At 35.6% G+C, this 16094-nt stretch overlaps 1 protein-coding gene across 2 annotated transcripts in view; it reads left to right on the top strand.

Annotated features, from left to right (window-relative positions):
- LOC150088165 (uncharacterized) overlaps positions 1-16094 on the top strand; it is a 97656-nt gene that overhangs the window by 28911 nt on the left and 52651 nt on the right. The window contains exons 1-2 of one of the 2 annotated variants that reach the window (XM_090369358.1): positions 10662-10819; positions 13826-13934. The exons of the other annotated variant lie outside the window; for it this stretch is intronic. Coding sequence (XP_090225484.1) covers positions 10810-10819; positions 13826-13934 — 119 coding nt within the window. The 5' untranslated portion in view covers positions 10662-10809. Of the gene's footprint in view, positions 1-10661; positions 10820-13825; positions 13935-16094 lie in introns of those variants that run through there. 2 annotated transcript variants of the gene reach the window in all.

Consider the following 16094-nt stretch of genomic DNA (forward strand, 5'->3'; position numbering starts at 1 on the left):
TATAAGTTTTCATCTGTACTATTTTAATTCACGATTGACTAATCCGAAACTTTCTGATCAAGTTGCTGATCAAGTTGAAGGAGCAAAAGTAGTCGTGATTCACTTCTAGACTCATCACGTCAGTCATGCACTATTCTTGGCCACCTGTTTCAGCCAAAATCGTGTCTGTTGCCAAAAAGCTTTACCTTTCCAATGGGAAGCACGTCAGCCTTCCAGTTACATCCCAGTAAGTGTGACTCACACGCTGTAACTCTATCGGGCTGTGACTTCATTATGCGCAGAAACACGAGTAGCAAATAAAGACGGAGTGAAGCGTATGCAAATTTTGTTTTGGAAAAGACAGTCACTGCTTTGTACGCAAGTAGACATCGCAATAAAATATACGACTCGCATTGGTTAAAGAAAAAAAAATTAATTACTAACAGAAAATGTGCGCAGCAAACAGAAAGCTCTCTTGGGAGGAGCAAACTAATTATTGTGGGAATCGAAAGCCGAAGTAACTGATACCATCTCGAACATTCTTCTGAGTTTGTTAATAAAGTTAAAAACCTTCACAAAATGTTCTTGACCACGTCAAACTGTACACTTGTTTCTCTTTTTTACGTTGATGCAAAGTGAAAGAAATGGCAGAGCGAGTGATTTTGTGTTAGCGGTGCTGCCATCTAGTGGAAATATGGGAAAGTAATACTAGATAGAGGACCATATTTTCAACTTTTGAAATAAAAGCGCAGCGAAACTGAAAGAAGCGATGCTAATGTATGAGTTTTGTTCACTTATTTATGTTTTACTTATAATTTTGTCCACAGCTGTTGTTTACCGGGGCTTGTTCACCATACTGATATTTTTGCACTCCTCTCCTCCCCTATTGCATTTTTAAAATTCATTTTCATGGTAGCATCGAAGATAACGGTGCTTCTCCATCTACCTAAAATGGAAATCACAGTTTAATAAAAACATTGCTGAATTTCTGAATTCACTGCTTGCTCCTTTCGGCTGTTGGCCTCTTCAAAGGGCGAGCTCGATAGAGGCGCCAAAAGGGGCTGCTACATCGGGCCTCACGCTCTTTATAATACGCTTCTTCCTTTATTTTCAAGTCATATCAGGGGTGTTAAAAAGATCTCGGAACAGGATATATCAAAGATTATTTTGATAGCTTATCAAATAACATGAAAACATTGTACGTCAGTGTCTTATGGAGTTTTTAAAGCTTAATTTTTTACATTTCTAAGTGGAAGAACACTGAATATCCAGAAAATCGAACATCCTTCAATAATCAAGAGATATATAAATCAAAAGTAGGCAGAAATGCTAAAGAAATGCGAAAGAATGAACAGAGTTTAACAATAATACAGGAGCATTTAGGGGTTATCCAAAGTTTGGGCAAGGTGGGTTCCCAGAACCCTTTTCTTATTATAAACATCAGAGAGTGGAGTCATCAAAAGAGAATTTAAAATTAATGTCTGCTAATCTGTATAGAATTTTATCCCTTTTGGGAACTGGTGATGAAATTTGACCATATTTTATGATTCAGATTACAAAACATGAAATGGAAGCTTAAGGGATCTCCAACCCCGAAAAAGCTAACCCAGCTCTTAAAGCGTTGGCCTCGATTTTCTAGGATTTAATAAGATTGTTGTTAATTGATTACCTTGCACCTAAAACCAAAATAACAGGGGAATATTAAGCCAAAGTTAAAAGCTGCAGTTCGAGAAAAAGAAGAGAAAGTTGACCAAATCTGTGATAAAATTCATGAATGTTGATATGGGTATATGAACAGTTAAACCCTCCTGTTATCCCAGATCTGGCCCCAAGTGACTATTATTTGTTCAGAAACCTCAGTAATATTTTCGTGGAACTAATTTTAAAGACGATGAAGAGCAGACAGCAGCTGTGAAACCTATTTATTTTATTTTATTTTTTGAAGGATTAAACTCTTTGCAAATTAAATGGAATAAATGTATTTAACACTGGGACGAATACATTTAAAAATTATTAAAAAAAAAAAAAACAGAATTTTACACATCCATGTCTTTTATACTGCGTGTACAAGACCTTTTGACCACCCCTTGTAAAAGACCTCTAACCCAAACACAGTTTGCAATGGCCTTCTCTATTCTTCAAGACGGCTCTGCTTTCTCAAAATTTGGAGAAGCGGACATGTTTTCGGCCAAATTTAATGGAACGATCAATGACCATCGCTCTTTTCTTTTTTGGGAGAAGCGAGGAATTTACTTTGTCATACTGGCTGCTGCATCCTAATGCAAAATAGAGAACGAATAGATTACGTGAGGTTCAGATTAAAGTACTTTTGTTTCACCTCTAAACAAGTGACTGGGACGACCTAAAAAGTTAGAACTCTCAGGGCTGCCCTTGAGAGTTCAAATTTTTAGGCAGCACACAGCAATTTTTGTAGTGTTCTTTTAATCGCTTATCAAACGAAATTCATAAAAACTAAAAATGCTTCGCAGTTCAGATTAGTAATGTAACAAAAAAAAAAAAAAGAAAAAAGAAAAGAGAATTTAAAATAAATTTGATGAATATTCTTTTAGAGATTATAAGCATAAATATCGCTTGATAAGAAGAAAAGATAATCCGAAAATCATTGGCACAGTCAGTAAAAAAGTAATTATACAAATAAAACAGTCATGATAAAATGGCAGACTTCTGTGTTTGTTATACACGATTATCCAATTAAAATGAAACCTATTTTGCAATACAACAAAATTTTACTTAAAGCACTTATAAAATTTAATTAACACTATTACAGAATGTGCTCGAAGCATCCACCTTCACTTTTTAACATGCCTGCTGCTGCTCTATGAAAAACATGTTAATCAATGGATCAAATGCAGTTCTTAGTTTGTCCAGAGTAAGGTATGTGGTCTGTATAGTCGAGCTTTTCCTCGAGTGCACCCCCCCCCCTCACTTAATGTTCCAAATAAACGCACATTCTTGTGGGGTTACGCCTGTATTACGCATGTTAATAATAAACGTTGTAATGTCCCTCAAATGCCAATGTTATGTCAATTTGACTGCATTCTGCCACCTATGTAAAAATATTTCCTCCAAATCTGATGACATCAAGTGTTCTGTTACCATAGTTACTTTTACACGACTGACCACGGATTGCACGAATAACCCTATATAACAAATGGAGAGTAAGTCATGCTATGATTTAACGTCAAAGGGAGTTTAAGCCTAAGTGAACCAGCTAGATAAGGAATGTGGCCTTTCGACCCAATGTAATAATCTGTAATTTGCAATCGTAATGTTAAAAATCTCGTAATGTCGGAATTAAAGTCCGTTTTCAGTTTAAAACATCGTGTATACAGAAGAAGGTTGAAAACACGTTTACCCAAATGATTACTTTACCTTTACGAATGCAATGTATGTTTCATTTGAGAGAAGGAGCAGCCACCACGAAGTTCTCTTTTATAAGTTGGAAAGGGTATGCTACCCTTTTCTAAACCTCAGATTTTTTTAATACGAAACATTGTCTTCAGTGATTTAGCTATTTAGAATGATATGCTTCATAATCAAATTAGGATTTTGCTCTAAACACATCGCACCGCTTCTTCTGTTTCAAGAGGTATATCAGCTAATTTCACTGATCATCATTACGGAGTCCCTTATCTTTGTTATCCCCAGGCTCTCCAACGTACCTGCTGTCAGCAGAAGAATTTTCACTTTTTATGCTCATTGTATGCATCGTTTTCATGATCAAAACATTACTGCATATCTTTAACGAGATTCTTAAAACGCTTCCATCATCTGGAGCCAGTATTGACCCATTTCAGAAAGAGTCCAAACCCCAGTTTGCAAATGATTTCAGACTCAATTCTTTGGATGATCCTTTCTCAAAGTCTTCGAGAAAACCATACCAACACAAATCAACAACTACCACTTTCTCCATAGACTACCTTATCTTCTCTCCATCTTCGCAACTACATCCAATTTTTCCAGTTTCCAAACTTCCTTTGAAATCCAAACTGCGCTTAATTCCAGCGGTCTGCTAGATATCATTTCCTTGTACGTTCACTTCGCTTATGGCGCTCTCTCTCTCTGCAAGGAGAAATATTTCGAAATTACTGGCAATCTACTCACGATTCTGGAGGAAGGATTTCTGCACGTTACCCATAACTGTCGCAATTGGACCTTGTCCGTTTTAATTAGCTAATAATCTCCATCTTAATTAAAATAACGAAGTTTCGAATTACACAGCTTTTTAAAATTATAATTTTGAGGTTTTATTAATCATAAACAGTGATGTAATTAATTTAGTTGAAATATACGCATTAGTAGTGAGGGAAGCCAGCAATCACTGTCTTAAAAGGTACTCTTTCGCGTACGTCTGATTGAGAAGTTCTGTTGTACATTGTAGGAACGGGTGAATAGAGTTGCTGCCTATTTTTAAGAGGATTTAAATAACTTGACTTCTCTAGATAGATGATACATGTATATAATGTTGGCCCCTACGTATAACAAAAAAAAAAAAAAAGAATGGAATGGAAGAAACTTGAAAGCATGCTGACATAACCCATAACAAAAATATTGTGCTAAATAATGAAGCGAAAATAAGAGATAATTATGATAAAACTAGAAACGCTTTACTAAATAATTTTAATGATTCTACTCTTTCTTTATTAATTATACTGGTTTTTCTCCAAATCAAAGGAAGAAACATTTAAATGCGATGGTATCTGTACTGATCAGCATCATTTTTCTCTGCCAGAAAATGAATTTACGAAGCCTGGAGGAATGTTAGTGATATTATTCAGCAATTAGCGTCTAAGGCGATATTTTTCTGCGTGTACTGAGTCTGTACATGTGTGCATTCACCGACTGAATTTCATGCTGTGAGGACTGAAACGTCCTGAATAATTCACGGGGGGAATCCCAATTGCCTCTGCCTGAGATCCTCTAACTACAATCCCAAATTAAGAAGCGTTTAAAAATTCCTGAATTTAAATTCAAAACTTTCCAAAAACACTATACTCTCACGGAGGTAGGGGAGTGGTAACGAGGCCCATTAGGACCATACTGCTCTGAAATTGCTTCAGTCGATACTAAACGACCCGAGCGACCTTTTCAGACAGACATAGCCTATAAAAGCCAACTTTCTAAAGGCTTACACTTTTTGCTTGTAAAAATGTAAAATAAAAATCATGTAATGCACGAATCAGAGATCTTACAAAATAACTATTAAACTGTACACTTAATAATAATTAAAAGTAACTGTAAACTCATTATTTACTATGAATTTAATATATACCCAATGTTGTACATAAACAAATAAAAATAAGAGCACAAAATTAAAACAAAACCAAAAATATATATACAAAATAAAAACTGAAAATAAAGGAAACAAACAGCCAGTAAAAGGTACAAAAGCACAAATAATCAGTAAAAAAAATAATAATAAATAAGAACTGTAATATTACGGGTATCCAAAGCCCACGAGTATTATCTCCAAAAATTCCGTGTTTTCTGGTCGATTTTCATGTTCTTCTGAACATGAAAATAGCTCCAAAGCCATGTGAAAAACGCGTGTCGATTCATAATATGACCTTAGTTTTTGCACAGCATTAATAGTTTGCCCAGAAATAAAAGAAATGTGCAATAATATATATATTAGGTTTACTAATAATGTTCAGAATAGAGTAATCTTTGCTGCACGTGAACACCACGCTACAACATCACAAATTAATTCCTTAAAAAAATCACTTACGAATGTATGTACATTTGAACGTCTTTCTCTTTTGTGGTCAGTGTGGTAATCCCGAACCAAGAACCAAATACAGTCTCTCTCTCTCGTCATAGCTTCATCCCATTTTCCTTGGTACCACTGCTCCATTGACTGTATACCTGATAGAATTTCTTCCTCCACTCTGTAATCTCCAAGATTTGATCTCAAAAAATGCAGGTGAGAGCGCAAACAACGTAGCTTGACATTCTGCATCTCATTTTTATGTTATCATATCTTAATTTTAACAAGAAACGTTTTTGGCGTAAAAGCAACTTTGGCCATATTGCGTCTATTTCTTAGTATTATGTGACAATGATGTTTCTTAATTATGAATTATATCTTTTTATATCTGACTGACTGAAATGTCTTATTAGTTTTAAATAAGTAAAGATGTTTTCAATGTTGGAGTTATCGCCTATGATTTTTGATAAAGTCAGGAAATCCTAAATATTCACAGGGAGATGGAAGGCTGTTTGTCGAGCCACGCGGCCATTCTATAAGGAAATGTTTAAAAGTGAATTGACAAGAACAGTGGAGACATTTTGGAGGATTTGCTTTCGTGAGTAAGTAAAAGTATATGAGATGAGTATGTCCAATGCGCAATCTTGTTAGAATGATTTCTTCGTGCCGATTCTTATGGAGGCTAATTCCACTGCTGAAGTTCATGTTTTATTTGAAGAAGTTCATTGTTTAGTGATTTTGCCAGATTTGTGACCATTGAGTGTTGAAAGTCTGTTTAATGACAAGTCTGTAATCGGAATGTGGAATTTTATAAAGCATTCGGTTTGTATTTGTAGGATTCTTTGTTGCACGATCAGCAGTCATTTACGTCAATTCCTTCATGTCCTTGGATCCAGCAGAAATTTAACTTGCCTTCTTTTGCTTTTCAGCTTCACAAGATAAGCTTGTATCTGGTGAAGGACGAGATGAGATGGTAGAGAGCATGTATTACGCTTAATGAATCTATGTATATATGAGATGTTTCAGAAGAGAGGAGGTTTCAATGCATTTCAAAGCTATTAGTATGGCAAATAGCTCAGCAGAATAACTACTGCATTCATTTGGGAGTAACTGTGAGATGACAGTGTGGCAAAGAACCACTGCAGCACCCACTTGGGTGTCTGTTTTAGAGCCATCAGTATATATTTGAAGATATTCAGAGAACTGTGACGAGCGGGCTGCATGCATCTGTTTTATGTTGACATTTATCAGAGATCTTTTTCCCCACTGTTGAAAATAAGTCACAGTTAGGCGTGAAAGTGTGCTATGGCGGAGTAGTTATGCTATTATCCTCATATACGTTGTCAAAGCTTAAGTCCCATTTTTAAACTAGTTCTTTTAGTCGTATTCTAGCTGTTTTTTTTTTTTTTTTTTACTGTGGGTTTATTTCTGTAGAGATTCTCTCACTGTGGGATTGAAGAGATTTTGCCAAGTAGGATGATGAGGAAGACTTCGGATTTTAATGGCATAGTTTAATAACAACATTTGCCTCCGGAGATATAGTGAAGGCTCATGGGCTTACGCATATAAGCTTTGTACAGGCGATGTTCTGTGTGCCCCTAAGGAAATTCGTAAGGAACTGTGATGTATGGAGTCAAGCAATTTGATGACACTTGGTCTACACGATCTGTACACAGTGGGTAATACCGTCGATGACGCAAGGAACTTTAGTGGGCTTTTTTCACTCCATGGCTGAGTTAGTCGGTCTCAGGCGTACATAGAAAGGTCTTTCCCCCCAGAAAACAGGCAAATCGACAGGAGAACACACGCAATTTACAGATATAATACACATGGTTAGATGAAATAGCTTTCCGGGGACCCTAATAAATAGTTGTGCACAGGGGCTTCATAGTCTAGTCTTGATCCGAATAAACCGCACGGTATAAGCGAAGTAGTGTGAACCGGTCAGTTCCCCATTTCATTGCAGAAAGAACTAAAAATATTTAGTATTTTTAGGCAGGTTGTTCGGAGGTTTTTGCTATGTTCCAAGAAGTAAAGCTTTCTTTCTCGAGAATCAGGCCAAGGAAATGAATACTGTGCTAGAGGTATTAATTGATTTTCTGGATCTGGGTGCATTTTTGGTTTTCTCCAGAAATGTATGGCCATTGCTTTTTGTTATGCTATTCTGTATCCATTGTTTTTTTTTTTTTTTTTTCACAATTTAATTTTTTTTAACTGCGCTTTGTAATTGCCTCTCAATTAGGCTCATGTTTTGTGAATGGCATGAAATAGTAACGCCATCTGCATAAAGGAATGTTTTAACTGTTAACGGTAAGACTTTTGCAATAGAACTTATTTTGATTGCACGCAAAGTAGCATTGAGAATTGAACCCTGAAGAACTTCTTCCTGAATATATGTTTGTGACAGATTGTTTGGATGTTTCACTTGGAAATTTCTGAACTTCAGAAAATTTTGTATTAAGATTGGGAGGTGTCCCCGCAAACCAAAGTTATGGAGGTCATTCAGAATGTCATATCGCTAGGTAGTGTCAAAGGCTTTTTCTATGTCGAGACTGATCATAATTAGATGCTCATTCCTTAGAAAAGAATTTCGAATATTTGTCTCTGCTTTTTATCATGGGATCCAGCTATGATCTATTTTTACGAAAGCCATACTGATTTGTGTTTAGTAAGTTATATTTTTCCAAGAATCAGGTTAGTCAGTTGTTCACCATTTTCTCCAGGGTTTTCTCGAGGCAACTTGTTAGAGTTATCGGTGGATAGTTTGTGGGACTCGTATGATCTTTGCCAGGTTTGGGGAAGGTAATTGCAACAGAGTGACATCAGGAGTTTGAATAATAGTTTTCCATATAAATTCTATTGTATAATATAAGTAATCTATTTAGAGATTTTTGACTAAGTTGCTGTATCATTTGATAATGAACGCCATTGGATCCCGCTGCACTCCTCCTCAACTTAGTCAGAGCCTTTTGCAATTCTTCTGTGTTGATAGGGTTGCATAGGAGTTGCTGGCTGGTATTGAAGTTTAGTTTGTATTTTTCAACTAAAAATTGTTTTCTGAAAGGATACATTTGCAAAAGTAGCTGCAAGAATGTTTGCTGCGATTTCCTTGGAGTTAGTCCATTCCAGTTTATTAGTGGAGTTGATACTGAAAAATATTTCCCATTAAAGTTGTCTGATTTTGTTCCATATAACACTGGTATCTGTGGGTATCTGTATTTCTTTTAATTGTGGAGGCGAAACCTTTTAGTGAGTGGTGTCCGATAAAACGACTATTTAGCATTTCACTCAACGTCAGTCATTTTGTCTTGCAATCTTTTGAAGCTAACGTCTGCTTTACTTGTGGATATCAATACATATTTTAGATGCAGAGACTGTATATGCTTGAAGGTGCCACACTAAGAATCAAATGTTTTAAAAATTGTTTGCCAAGTTCCAGTTCGATGGGGAGAAGAGAAAGTAAGACTGTTTCTCGGAACTAAGGGATTGTTTATTACATTGTGTACACCAGGATGCAACTCAATTCTGGTAGTCCATGCTTTCCTCCTGTAGTGTTGATCTACTGTGCTGCTGGCTAAGAGGAAAAAAACGAGGAAACAGTGATTCCATGTTGAAAACCTAAAAAAAACCTCTGCACCTTGAAGTCCTCACAAACATCCCGTATATATTAGTTATACTTGATCTTCTTTAACATATACTTTCCACTTGTATGGTCTTATATAATAAGACTACAGGAATTGATGGGTGTATAACATTGTAAAGTAGAGCACCTTTCAAAACTTTTACATATACTCTGTATGAAAATACATTATTGTTCTGGATTGTAAATAATATTAGTTTCTTTAAAAATCCGTCTATCAAAGTCGCTCTAAAGCGTAGTTTTCGTGGAATAAAAGCAAAAAAGGAATTTGCGTATTTACCAAAGTAAAGTCATAATATATTTGGGATTTTAGGAATGGAGGGTGACAAGTATATACATGCACGATAAACTTGACATCTAAACTTCATCCCAAGAAACCATTAGTTCTTTTAATTTTGAAGACTGCTAAATTATATATATATATATATATATATATATATATATATATATATATATATATATATACATACATACACACACATAGAGAGAGAGAAAGGGAGAGGGAGAGAGAGAGCGATCATCTAACTTCTTTTAATCTTCGCAGAAAACTAAAAATCGAAGAATTTTTTTTAGGAATTTTCGTACCATTTCTGAAACAACTATCAAAAGTACTTCGGATTTCATTTGTTCATAAATAAATTTATTGCGAGTAATATTGAATTTACCAATTTCGGGGCCCTAAGCGGAAATCCTTTCTTTAGGATCCACGTGGTATAAAATTCAATTATATACGCCTGCTTGCGTGAAACAACCGTTTTGGTTCTTGCAAAATGTGAGGCCCAAAGCACCTCTTTTATCCCGCTTCCGGTAAATGACCGGAAGCATGGCTGCATCGGCCAAAGTGCATTAAATTCTGTGCATGTGCTAAAGCTAAAAATATAAATTTCTACAACTGAGAGCAAATTAATGAAAATGATTCCAGCTGTACAAGAGGCGGCAATTGTGGTTTCCTTCTATTTATTTATTAATGCTGGAGGTTAAATAAACTGTCGCCGCCAGCACAGTTCGATGGGTAAGTGGAGCACGGATAACGAAGTCACCTTTTAAACAGAAATTCGGAATTTCTTCTTCCTTCGTCGACGTAATTTAAACACGCCACGGGAAAGAATAATAAACACGGAGGGGCTTCGTTTTCTTTTAGGAATGCGCAAGGAAGTTGTGGGCTGTTTCGAGAGCGCACTTTCTAATGAGTCACATGACTCAGATTGCGACCACGTAACAGGTAACGGAGCACTGGGGGGGGGCGGAATCTGGCACGAGCTTTTTAAGGTTAAAGATACACCAGGTCACGAGATGTGACGTGAATTATAGCAACGTACGTGGAAGAAGAGGAGGAGGAGGAGAAGAGAGTGTGAAGTAGAACACCAGAAGTAGCGAAACTACAGTAGAGCTACTTACGTGATACTCACAGCTGGTCCTACTACAGAAAAGTGACATTCCCCGTGAGAGGAGTGCGATTCGGATGAAGAAATGTAAGTATTTTTAAGCTTGAACTTTATTCTTAAAAAAATACTGCCATGAAATATTCGCAGGAAAATGTGTATCATATTTGGGAAAAGTTTTAAGACAAATAGAAAAGACAGAGAGCGACTGACAGACTTCGATAAACATCTGTCGAACTGCATATATTTTAATGCTGCTATTAGTTGGTTTTGTTCGCTGCTGTCCAAATTCAGAATCAAAACGATTTGGACCTGATGAATATTTGATTGAATGGTCTTGTATGAGCAAGGGCTCAGTGGTACAGATTCGGATTTTTCCGTTTATAGTTTGGAATCATTGACCAGAGAAAAGGTGATAGCCTTGCTCTTCAAATAGATTCCCACATAGACTAGTGTTTGTACAGCCTAGCAGGGTTAACAAGACACTCTTATGGCAAGCTCACCTCTTAAAATTAGAGCCCACTTTTAACTGTAGCGTAGTTCAGGCTCCAACTTACAATGAAGAGATCAGAATTTAGAATTATTTTGTAATTTAATGCATCATATGTTTCACTCCGGTTACTACTACTGCATGTGGTGGTAGCAATAACCAACACTAATTCCGCCCGCCTTCTACAACACACCTTTCCATGCAGTTCAGATCTTTTTGTTCTGAACTCACAATTAGCTCGTGCATTTATCTCTTTTATTTTAACTACAAACGAATTATATTTAGATGGACAGTATTCTATCCATCCAAATAAGAATTCTTATAATTCAGAATTAAAAATGCAATATATAATTTACAAACTATCCCCCCACTTCCCTCACTCACCAGTTCCCGGAAAGATTGACCATACGAGGAACAGGCAAACTCAATGCTCAACAGACTTATTTTATTTCCTCTTTAAGGATTTTTATATTATTCATATGGCCATATTTTGAATACCCTTTGCAAAGATATTTCACGCAATCAAGATTTTTAAGAACTGGTGATTTCAAAAACCTCTGCAATAATGAACAGATAGAATGGAGCAGAATAAATGAGTATTTTAAGCTAAATGTGCCAAAAACGACAAGTACAACTTAGATAACGCATCAAGTGTCTTACATTTCAGGCGAATTTGACTTTTTTTTTGATTAAATCAGTTTCAAGTTTCATTAACAGAAGTTAAAAGAAAATAACTAATTGACTTTACCAATTAATTCATTAATAATATACAAAAATAATTGTTTTCACTTCACTGCACATACCTCACAATAATATTCACTCAATTTGTAATACTTTTCTTATATTCTCCTGGATTTTTAATAAAAATTGAAATTCAACACATATTTCACAGATTTTTCTCTGTGATTTAATAAAATAAACAAACAGCAAGAAGTACCTCAGATCGTAATACGTAGTCAATATTTTTGTAATGTACTTGATTCTTATTTTCTCGTGGATATTAATAACAACTGAAATATAAAAGTTGTTTTTTAGGGCATCACCAACTTAGGCCATATTGCGCCGTATATATTATGTCTGTAAATTGCGTTTGTTCTGTAGCCGCTTTGCTGTTTGCTGGACGAAAAACCGGAGTTACTGGCAGAAACAACGTGCTATCCTTACATGAGACAGACTAACAGCCACATTGTGAAAATGCCCATAAAAATTCCTAGCGTCATTGATGGGATTAAAACTCAAGTGTTTTCCATCGGCTGTGGGAAGGACGGCGATTCTACTCACTCTGCCACCCATGAGGGCACATAAAACATATTTTACTTTTCTCCTGTTATTACATAATACGAAAATAGCAAATAATTCATGATTTATATGAACATTTCTTCTCTGCTAATCTGCCATGTTGCCCATTCATTCTCCAATCAGCGCACGGCAACAAACATAACTCCCAGCGCTTTCCAACGTGCAGTATATGGATAGCCCTCGTGAGTAGCATAGTGGGTGTAATCATCGTCCTCACCACACGGTGAAAAATACATAAGTTCAAATCCCGTCAATGAGGCGAGGAATTTTTATGGGTCTTTTTCACAACGTGGCTAAGTTAGTCGGTCTCAGAGGCGAGGCTTAGCATGGTTTTTCTCCCACAAACTCGGGTTTTTCGTCCAGCAAACAGTAAATCAACCACGATCATAAACAATTTACAGATATTATATACGACGCAATATGGTCTAAGTTACGGATGCGCCTAAAACCCTAACAACAACCAACTAACAAACAAATTATATGAGTAGCCTATTTCTCCGATTTTAATGAAATTTGCGATGGCTAAACAAATCTTTCTAAAAGAGCCAAATATACAATTTCACAAAAATCCATCCACTGGAAGTCAAATTATTACATTCATACGGACGGACGGACAGCTATGGTGAAGACAATAGGCGCTTTCTATGATACGGCAATTCAGAAAAAGTCCTTTTCTCAAGATGACCGAAAACAAGTATCTCATCTAAACTAGTACAAAAGAATATATGAGGTAAAATGGCAAGTTCGCATCGCAATTAAAATAACACTGTTTAAACCAGCTTCCACGAAATAAATAATAATAAGTTGAAAATAATAATGTAATAAGAACATATGTAGAGTTATATCAGCGAAAACTTATTTTTTTTTATTCAGTGCTTTTTATAGCGTTTTATGCGGCTCACTTTAGCGGCATAAAACGCTATAAAATCCAACAGCTCCGAGCACTTTAAGAAAATTTTACTTACTATATTCTCGGAATAAATGTAATTAGCTTGAAGTTTTCCTTATAATGTAATGAAGTTTGAAAATTTGTGTGTAGGATGTGGCAGGCTTGGATATGTCACTAATAATCGCCTGATAATTCTTAATAAGAATCCTGTCACATTTCAGTACGATTCGAAAGATAGCAAAATCTATTTTTTCCATTGATTTTTTTATTATTTATCAAAAATAATAAAAAAGATAAACTTAAAAAATGGATTTTACTGTTTTGTCAGTACTTATTCAGTACGTTGTCGGCACTTATTTGAAGCTCGCTGACAAAATTAAGTGTTGGAACTGAAAAGCGGACCTTTTACTTTTTTCAGCCAGAAAACATTTAACCCTAAGAATTCCATCGAATAGCAATGTGCAAAGTACTTCCAGAGAATCTGTTGTTTCCAGTTACCATGTGGAAGACTATAGGACGCATTACGTGTAAGTCATGGGTTATTTGGTTGCATAAGTGTTTTGTGTGTGTGATAGTGATGTTTTTTAGAATTTTAATATCCTTTCCACTTCCACTTCCAAAAAATACGGAAAGAAACGCCCCTCCTTTTTAAATTTCTCTTGTTACACATTGATCTTGATTATATAATTGAAGCATGGTGAATACCATCAATCACAATCTAAAAAATCTTCTAAAACGGTCGATATTCTAGTAGTGGTCTTTTCATCTTGACAATCCGATGGGCACTGTCGCCTCCCTGTTTAGTGAGTATGGTGTGTCCGACAATATCGCTCGTTCGGAGGCGTGATGGGGATAGATTAAATTACGTTGGAGACTGAAGAAGCTCTTAAAGACCTTACCTCTTCAATCCGGACGTAATTAGCCTATTCAAGGTAGTGAGAATGGGGTTCCTCGTGAGGTACTGGGGTTTTCGGTTGGTGAACACACGCTGGTACAGTCTTAATACACAATTTAGACCATATGAAAATAAAATACCATATAAAGTCTTGCTAATTGACCAAAGTAGTCGATGCACTCAGTTTGGTGTGCACTTTCTGAAAGCACTATGACACAGAGTTCATATGATTCGTACAGAGAATGAAATCTGAAATCATATCCGAACAGCTACGTCTGCTTGGAAGTGATTTTTTTTAAAATAGTACTTTTTTCAGTGATTAATTAGTCTTGTAAATTAACGTATGGGTCCTAACTCATTCACTCTCTTCTTTATTGTATTCATTTATGAAACGAGTCCCGTCTCCATTTTCAGTTCTCTTTGTTAGTGATATCTAATGCTACAGCCAAAATAAACATCAGCCGATAGTTATAGCCTATCACGAGATAGGCTGTAACAAACAAAATAAACACCAGCCTATAGCCGGTGTTTATTTTGCTCAATTAAACTTTAACCTCTCTTTTCATTTACTTTGCTATTATATGATAGCAAAGTGGATGAAAAAAGAAAAGATATGCGTCTTTCTTTTGCAGAACTTCTTCACTGAAACAGATGCGTTTGTAGCTTCAATAGTCATACTCGTAGTTCCCATATTGAACTCATATCCAACAAAGTATAATTGCCTCTCTAGTTAATAGAGAACCCACGGAATATCTCAATCCACTTTTCATGAGAATGAAGTCCTCACGTTTTCTTTCGACTTTTCTTTGAATCTGTTTGGACACTACACTTTTATGATACTGTTTTCACTACCCGATTGGTTCTTACACTGTCAAATTCCGGATACAATTTGGACCTTGATGAGAACTAAGCCGAAGTTATTATAGCTCCTTGTACTTTATCTTCCATATTGGAATAAATAACAATAATACAAAAGACTGAAAAATCCGTTTCTCCATGGCGTATTGCCGTTTAAGTTTTCCAATCTATAAAGGGCAAGCTGAAGTCATCTATAACAAGGCAATCACATTTGGCTACTCATTCAAGTTTTCTAAAGAGAGTTTGGTCTATAACATACCCAACTAATATCGTCCCTTTACCGCAAGTCATCGGCTCTCATTAAGAGAGCTTTTGATGAGAAGCATGACTTTCCCCATCCATCCTCCCTATCCCTCTTGAACATGCCAAACTCACTTAAATGAAATTTTTCTTCATTTTCTCCATGTCTCCATTATATCAGTACTTTCAAAGGCATTTACAATTTTCCTACCATTAGAGAAAAGGCCTCGAGCATCGGGAGTTAAACATACTAAAATAATATTACCTCAACCGAAAACGGATAAAAATGAAAAGCTTTATTGAAACAAAAATATATCATTAAAAATTAAACACTGTATTAAAAGTAAAACTAAAATAAATTAAGAACATTAAAATAAAGTCAGATCAAAAACATAAAATCAAGCAAATGGGACAAGTTGCTTTCGAAGCAAAGAGCCTCTTTGTCAACTTACCCACATTAATTAATTTGAAAAAGAAGCTCTTCGCCTCAAAAGCTTGATTTTATGTTTTTGATCTAACTTAGAACTTTGTATTTTAATATCTTTAATGAATTTCTTTTAGTTTTATTTTTTACAGTCTATTTTTAATTTTACTTATATATTTTTTTCAATAAACCTTTTTATTGTTTTATCAGTTGTTAGTTGAGCCAATATTATTTTAGATTCCTGGCATTACTACATAGACAAATTTTTGA

This window comes from Mastigoproctus giganteus, chromosome 3 (assembly GCF_048544385.1).
Source record: "Mastigoproctus giganteus isolate SK-2022 chromosome 3, ASM4854438v1, whole genome shotgun sequence".
Lineage (NCBI taxonomy): Eukaryota > Metazoa > Arthropoda > Arachnida > Uropygi > Thelyphonidae > Mastigoproctus > Mastigoproctus giganteus.